This window comes from Dunckerocampus dactyliophorus, chromosome 2 (assembly GCF_027744805.1).
Source record: "Dunckerocampus dactyliophorus isolate RoL2022-P2 chromosome 2, RoL_Ddac_1.1, whole genome shotgun sequence".
Taxonomy (NCBI): domain Eukaryota; kingdom Metazoa; phylum Chordata; class Actinopteri; order Syngnathiformes; family Syngnathidae; genus Dunckerocampus; species Dunckerocampus dactyliophorus.
In genome coordinates this window covers 47,956,022-47,963,557 of record NC_072820.1, presented here as the reverse complement: position 1 = coordinate 47,963,557, position 7,536 = coordinate 47,956,022, and the positions used below count along the sequence as shown (strand labels likewise).

General features: G+C 51.8%; 2 protein-coding genes across 4 annotated transcripts; both read right to left on the bottom strand.

Moving 5' to 3' along the window:
• Window positions 1–69: 69 nt before the first annotated feature.
• On the bottom strand, window positions 70–5,426 carry noc3l (NOC3-like DNA replication regulator). Of its 2 annotated transcripts, none has more exons than XM_054766959.1 (21): window positions 5,275–5,426; window positions 4,378–4,582; window positions 4,188–4,293; window positions 3,960–4,114; window positions 3,801–3,863; window positions 3,494–3,627; window positions 3,252–3,413; window positions 3,076–3,169; window positions 2,836–3,011; window positions 2,635–2,763; window positions 2,432–2,563; window positions 2,235–2,315; window positions 2,053–2,153; window positions 1,917–1,989; window positions 1,790–1,853; window positions 1,649–1,720; window positions 1,385–1,566; window positions 1,013–1,141; window positions 842–939; window positions 667–751; window positions 70–568 (listed from the first exon to the last, which is right to left on the bottom strand). In XM_054766959.1, exons 1-21 carry the CDS (start codon window positions 5,281–5,283, stop codon window positions 431–433), a joined length of 2,388 nt encoding a protein of 795 aa, XP_054622934.1. In that variant the 5' UTR covers window positions 5,284–5,426; the 3' UTR covers window positions 70–430. The 2 variants fall into 2 exon arrangements, with proteins under 2 accessions (XP_054622934.1, XP_054622935.1); XM_054766960.1 differs by having other exon boundaries at window positions 71–568; window positions 3,494–3,624.
• A 50-nt stretch (window positions 5,427–5,476) lies between these two features.
• si:ch211-207i20.2 (uncharacterized protein LOC568537 homolog) lies at window positions 5,477–7,474 on the bottom strand. 2 transcript variants are annotated; one of them, XM_054766965.1, is made up of 5 exons: window positions 7,156–7,329; window positions 6,920–7,076; window positions 6,790–6,848; window positions 6,635–6,731; window positions 5,477–6,566 (listed from the first exon to the last, which is right to left on the bottom strand). In XM_054766965.1, exons 2-5 carry the CDS (start codon window positions 7,056–7,058, stop codon window positions 5,686–5,688), a joined length of 1,176 nt encoding a protein of 391 aa, XP_054622940.1. In that variant the 5' UTR covers window positions 7,059–7,076; window positions 7,156–7,329; the 3' UTR covers window positions 5,477–5,685. The 2 variants fall into 2 exon arrangements, with proteins under 2 accessions (XP_054622940.1, XP_054622939.1); XM_054766964.1 differs by having other exon boundaries at window positions 5,479–6,566; window positions 7,178–7,474.
• Between the last annotated feature and the right edge of the window lie 62 nt (window positions 7,475–7,536).

The following is a 7,536-nucleotide window of genomic DNA, read 5'->3' as shown; positions in this document are numbered from 1 at the left end:
AGCGCGTGTTCTCCTGAGGGAACGTGCGAAGCATGATTGTATGTTAAATATGTGTCCGATTGAGAATGATTTGCGGAATGTAAAGCTATGCAGTAGCGCTCAGTGAGCAGCAGGAGGCGCTGCGGGCTGCTGCTGATGCCTTCAAGACTTGTTGTCACGTCTCCTGCCAACTCGTCTCTACTGAAGTCCTTAGTGGACAGGAAGAGAGAAGAGACGTCAACACACACATTTTTTGTCTTCATGATGAGACGAACAGGGTGTGGTAGCTCGTAGCTGCTGTGGTGCTTCACCGCCATCACGAGAAAGGCCTTGGGGGAGACTAACCAGACAGAAGCTCAACTAATCAACTTCACCATGAAGACCAACAAGACAGGAAATTTTATTTGCCAAAAGTGAAACATTCTACAGATTACTGAGACGTGTGACGATGTCACTGTGTGTGTGAGTGTTTGGTGGGCGTGTGGGTAGTAGTAAAGTCTAGCTCCGCCTTCTCGGTGACGGCGAGGATGTTGTTGACCAACCGCTGTAGGTCGGCATCTAGCAGCGCCGTGCCGATTGTGAAACGATCCTAAAAAGCAAATGAGGACAAAAGATAATTTTATGGACATGATGCATATGAATAGGCGTGTGTACTGTATGTGTGTGTGTGTGTGTGTGTGTGTGTACCTTCTTCTTGTGGCTGGGTGGTGCCACTGGGGGGTTAAAGGTCATATCTTTCATGGCATAATCCTCAAACAGCTGCGCCGGCAACCTGGGCAAGGAAGTCACGCGGCAGAACCCGGGGAGTCAATGCAAGGCAACGAGTGTTACCATAGCAACCGCACACATCGTACCATCATACCTGCGACTCAGCTCCACGCCGAGCGCTGCACTGCCTTCGCTGGGGGCGCCATGGCTCAGATGGACCGCCAGTCTCCGCACAACCGGATGGAAGTGTCTCTATGACAGGACGTCACATGACCACAGCTGACACGTGGTGTGTGTGTGTGTGTGTGTGTGTGTGTATACATACCTGTAGTGTGTGTAGTTCCCACAATGCTGTGTTCTGAGCATTGCAGTGTTCTGGTTGGTCCAGTTCTGGTAGGTAGAAGCCGCTGCCCTGAACCTCGTTGTCCAGCAAGAAGTCACACTTTGGAAACGACTGCCGTACACACACAGACATGTTAAGCATGAGAGATGAGCTCGATAGATACTTCATTTATCTCCAAGAGACATAACTTTAGCTAGCTTCCTTACTGGGCTAGTCTACTAATGTAGGGGCGGAGCTAAACTCTTTACAGAAAGTCAGGATGCAACAAAAGCAGGAGAAAAACAAAAACGCTATTGAAAAAAACTCTGCACACGACATGAGGATTTATTGGAGAACTCAAGTGGACACACTCACGTGCAGAGTGGCTCTGTTGGCGGCGAGGATTCCCACGCTGGCGTTGGGTAGGACGTGAAGGCTTAGCATGCTCAGTCGCTTGATAAACGCCATCGCCCTCTGCAGCGTCACCTGCTTTCTGCGGCGGACCAGCATGGCGTCCAAGCAGCGCAGCACAATGACGATGTCGTTGTTGGGCGCTCCTAAGTGACACGGGTGTTGTTGTCAAGGCTTGTTGTCAACTCCTCCCCCTCGACTCAGAGAAGGCCGCGTGACCACACCCACCTGCGTGCAGCTGAGGTAACATCTTGTAGAGCTGCGAGTAAAAGTTGAGCGGGTCGATGTTGAGAGCGTCGCCTGAGAGACACAGAAAGGGAGTGACATCACTTCCTGCCAGGGACAACACACACACACACACACACACACCTTGTCCCGACAGGATGGTGAAGACGGTCTGGATGCAGTGAAGACTCTCCCGATTGGTCAGATCCTGCACATCAGTTAGTAATCAAATCTAATAACTTTCAGTGGGTTGAGTCAGTGTTATACTCACTCCTGATTGGATGAGGCGCTGTAGCACATTGAGCAGGTCATCGAAGAACTCCAAGTTAATCAAGTGGGCAAAACTGACAGGAGGTTACATCACAGGTTAGAGTGTGTGTGTGTGCGTGTGTGTGCGTGCGTCTTACTTGGCCAGCCCCTCCAGCACAGCAGAAATAAGAACCGACTTGTGAGCTTTCTTGAGAATTCGGAAGTAGATGAGGAAAACGATGTTGAGCGTTTCAGTGTGCTGTGGCAAGAAGACGGAAGAGGAGGAAGAGGAAGTAGACTGTGGTCACATGACCGTGCTCCAATCAGGTCTTCCACTCACCAGTTTGATTTTCTTGTCTTTGCTCTCCAAAGCTTCTGCTTCCAGAAGCTCCTGGTTCAACTTTTCTTCTGCCTTCTTCCACTGCGCGCGCACACACACACACACACACACACACACACACACACACACACACAGCATTGTTGTAGATGAAGGGAGGGTGAATCATCCACGTTCATGTGACACAGGGCGAGCGCTACCTTCCTCTGCACGCGTGACAGTTTGTTCTTCTTGTCTTTGTTGCTCATCTTATTCATTTTGGGGGCTGTGTGGTGCAGGTCCTTCTTTACGTGCACTTCCTTGATCCTCAGACTCAACAGCGTCCTCAGGACCTGTGTGCGCACGTGCACACAGCTCAGCTGCGCCGTCGCTCTCACACGCGGGGTGTCACGTGACCGCTTACCTCGGGCCTGAGGTTGTAGTTGAGACTCTTGACGAGACCTGAGATGACGCGCACGGCGGCCAGTGAGGCCCCGCCCACTTTGTCCTGGTGAAAAAGCTTCCCGAAGGCGTCGCAGCACATCTCGGACACCTGCCGGAGACACACACGGTGCAGGTGATGCCGTGGCACGGACCGGGCGGCCCCTCGTGGCGGCTCTATTACCATCTTGGTGGAGTCGTTCATGAGTGGCGCGAGCGCCACGATGATGTTGTTGTGGAAGTTGAAGTGCGACATGGCGAGCAGCAGATCGCACAGGCAGCGCACGGCCACCCGGGCCAGACTGCCGTAAGAATCTAGCGCCACCGTCTGGCTGCGCTTTCTCTTCTTCTGCTTCCAGTCTGCACGCCCCAACAAACCCGGGTCAGCTGACGTGCGGCGACATGCGTGGGCGGGGTCACATACCTTTGATGGTCTGCTCCAAGTCCTCCAGGAAGAACTTGTACTGACTCACCAAGCCTTCCTCAAACTCCCGCAGCTGCTGCGTCTCTTTTTTCACCTGCGGCGCCATGACATGATCAGGCGCTAGCATGCTAACACACACACCCACACACGCACACACACACACACACGTGGGGTACCTTGGCGGCTTTCTCTGCAGCAGTGAGGGGTCGAATCTTGTAGGTGGGGGCGATATCTTTGAAGATCTCCATTAACGACACCATCACCAGTTTCCTGACCGTTACTGCCACGCAAGGCTCCGCCTCCATCAGCATCCCACGCAGCTGCTTCACACACTTGATCTACGGGGGGGCGCACACGCACACACACACATATATAAAGCCTCACACCTAGGCGTGTGGACGTGGGCAGACACTCTTACGTTGTTAATGGGGTTGGAGGTGACGGCGGACGCCAGACGGGCGATGCTCATCTTCCTCTCTCGAATCGTCTGAGCTCGTGCTCGCTCTCGCTCCTCTGCCGTCAGTGGCGCCGCAATCTGCGGCTCCGCCTCTACTGAAAACAGGAAGACATCATTTCATCTGCTTTGAGGTGTACTTTTAAAAGGGGGTGTGGCCAAGTGATTGACAGCCCCTCTGTTGAAGGACTACAGGAATTATTTGAAAGTCAAACGGTCGGTGGTAAAAAAATAAGGATCCAACTTCTTTGAGGTCAAAGCTCATCCATACCGTTTTCAGCGTCCAGTGGAGTTTCTTCTTCCTCGTCATCTTCATCTAGCTGGTTCATCTTCACTACACACACGTGATCAATAGTCAACATACTGTCAATACAACTAATCAATAGGGTAGCATTGGATAATGAATACAAGTGCGGACAGTTGGCGTCACCTCTTTCCAGACTCTGCGGGATGACACCGGTCTTGTCCTTGATGGGAAGCAGGTGGATGACTTCCTTCTCCTCCACCCGGGCCATCTTCCTGGGAATCTTCTCGTAACTCGGGAGGGCCTCTGTTTTTCGCTTCTTGCCGCCGTGCACGGGGCCGCTGTGACGTACAAGGCTCACCTCAGACACACCTTATGCGTACATCACCGCTTGTGCGTGTACATTGCCGTTACCATGACGACAAGTCTCTGCTGAGGAAGGAGGCCATCTGCTGCAGGTCGCCATCGTCCATCATGTCGGTGGGAAGACTCTCTAGGAACTCCTCCTCTTCTTCTTCCTCTGTCACACAAAGGTCACATGACAAAACGCTAGCAAAGTCAGACTGACATAGCCACCTGATGCATCTCGCCAAAACACTCTTACCGGGTCGCTTCCTGTAGGTCTCCAGTGGGCGGGGCACACTGAGGGCGGTGCCCTTCACCGCCTGTCGGATCCTCTTCTGCTCTTTCCGCTGCTTCTTGGCAGAATTCTGCTGCTTCATCTGTCGGTTTTTCAGCTTGTTGTCCAGCTTCATGCTGCTTGTCTTCAGCAGCCGCCGAAACGTCGGACGGCGCTTCTTTGAGCGGGGCTGCGGCGGAGGAAGGACGTCAAAACAAACACAGCGAAACGCAACACGCGAAGAGCAGACATGATCTGTTCGTGACTTTGTAGTCTTTTTCTAAAGTTCATCAATCTTTGTGAAATCCTGCTTCAAAACTGGCTATTGTTTTATAGCAGGCAAAACTGTGAAGTTTGAATGCTTTAAAAAGAACAAAAATCAACAAACTGTGTTGCTAGCAATTTCCCATGGTTACAATCATGATGGTGTAGAGAGCTGTGATAATAATGTACATTTTCATGTATTTCCAATGTTTTATAATGGCAGATATTTATTATTATATATTAAAGTGATGAAGCAATTTTTTTTTTCAATTTTTGCCAAGGCCACCCAAAAACTCTAGGAACGCCTCTGGTTACAATGACCATCCCTTAATGTGACATACTACATTTCCGCCACTTAATGCTCAGTTACATTTAAACACACCAGGCCGACTGTAGCATGAATAGCAGACATCGACAAAAAGAGAGAATTTTGCTTTTAAAAAAGAATATAAAGTACAATGACAAAGTAGAAAGTTTAATTTCACACATTTACGGAATACGGCACGGGTACTCGTCAGGAACGCCAACATTATCAAACGTAAACACAATGTACAAGGCAAGTACAATGTAACAATCGCAGTTCATATAAAATGTCTGCCTAATTGGAAAGTGACTCACCGGCCCCATTTTGCTGCTTAAAAAGGCCCCTGAAACCTTCAGAAAAACAAGAGTTTTCACGCGTGTACCTCGGCACCGTGACCCGGAAGAGAAAGCAGTGACAGCGCCCCCAGCTGATGGGAGGCTACAATGTATCGACTCCGCTGCTGAAGCTCGCTGCTTTCACTTTTCAGTTTTGAATATTGAAGTCATTTTTTAGGCAACAGTGTGACAGCTCTCAGACACCTCTCATTAAAATAAAATGCTTTATTCAGCCTAAACATTTCATTTGATGAATCATTTCACAATTTACGTTTTTAAAGATGGATCTTCGAAATTAGAACATTTCAACTGTCTGTGCCAATGACGACGTCATAGCAGAGCATCCAGGAGATGTGATTGGTCAGGAGAGGTCCGTTCACCACTGGCTGTTCATGCGTAGCCGCACTTGTGCATCTTGAGGTTGCGCTGGTCGGCGTAGCGTTTGCCGCACTTGTCGCAGATGTAGCGCTTGCCCCCGGCATGCACATGGCTCTTGTGCGTTCGAAGATGGCTGCCCTGACTGAAGGTCTTGCCGCACACGTCGCAGCCGTACGGCTTCTCGCCCGTGTGCACGCGGACGTGTAGTTTGAGGCTGTTGGCGTTGTTGAAGCTCTTGTCACAGGAGGTGCAGGCGAATGGGCGTTCGGTGGAGTGCGTGCGGCCGTGTGTGATCAGGCTGCTCTGCTGGCTGAACGTCTTGCCGCACTCCTTGCAACAATATGGCCGCTCGCCAGTGTGGACACGGCAGTGAATCTTCAGGTTGACCGACTGGCGGAAGCTCTTGCCGCAGAGGTCGCACAAAAAAGGCCGCGTGCCGCTGTGGACCCGCAAGTGGTTCTTGAGGTTGATGGCATGGCGGAAGGTTTTGGGGCACTGCTCGCACTTAAGAGGTTTCTGTCCCGTGTGGATGAGCTCGTGCGTCCTGAGCGTGACGGAGCGCGTGAAGCCTTTCCCGCACACGCCACATGAGAAGAACTTCCTGCCCGTGTGGCTGTGGGCATGGCGGTGCAGGTTTTGTCGAAGGGTGAAACGGCGGCCGCAAAGGTCGCAGGCAAAGGGCTTCTCGCCCGTGTGCACCACGGCGTGCGTCTTGAGTTGCGCCAGCTTGGCGAAGCACTTGCCACACTGCCGACACGTGTGCGGCCGCCCGCCGCTCTGCGTGCACGCTTGACTGTGTGAGGCCAAGTTGCTCTGAGACGCGAAGGACTTCCTGGAACACTTCCACCTGACGCCCTCCAATAACAACTCCGAGCTCGCTTCAAGTTGAGCGCCTGCAAAAAGACAAAAAATTGGAGGTCATGTTCACATCACAGCCACGTTAGCGTTAACAGGTTCTCACGCTCGACGATGGCATCCAGGTCGACGTTTCCGTGCTGGTCTTTGATGCTGACAGCCAGGACCAACGGCGCCTCTGCGTCAACTTCCTGGGGTTCCTCCTGCATGTCAGTGAGGTAATTGAAGCAGGATGATTGACAGCCAGGGTTGCGGTCTTACCTGAGCGACCGTTGGTGCGTCTTGACCAAGTGGAGAGACTCCGTACGAGTGCTCCACCTCTGTGAACAGAGCATGTTGTGATATCATCAGTGCTGCCTTTTTAGCAATGGGGGCGGGGCTTGGTTCATACCAACGCAGGCTTTGTTGAGGATGCTGACGATGCTTATCTGTGGTGTCTTGCTGCTCCGCCTGGACTCTGCCTCCAACAGCTTGACGTCATCCACAATGTTGACGATCTTCCCTAGCGCCTCATTGGCCAGCGTTTCCATGATGACGGCAAAGCACACCTAAGAAACAAGGCACGTAACCCTCCGTCTTACTAGTCGAATTGACCGCCAGTGAAACTTTACGTATGGGAACACAGACCGGATCCAAGCCGTCCACTCACCACCTTCTCCCGGCTCTCTCTGTGCACGCTGCCCGCCGTAAGAGGCTGTTCTTCGGCTAACTTTTGGACCTCGGCCACGGCGGCGTGGACGAGCGACTCCATGACGGCGGCCAGCTGCGCGTGCACGTCCGCGGTGGCGCTCATGTTGTGACGCTAACAGCTAAATGCTAACGACCGGAACTTTGTTTCGTTTACACTTCGTACAAAGTTTCACGACGAAACGACAGCTGTGTTAGCTACCGAACAAGTGGAGGTAATGTCTCCCGGAAGTATTCTCATTTCTCTTCCGGTTCGCACTTTCGGCGGTGTTCAATCCTGTAGTAAATGTTCTTAGTGCTAATACATTTTGGAAATGAAAG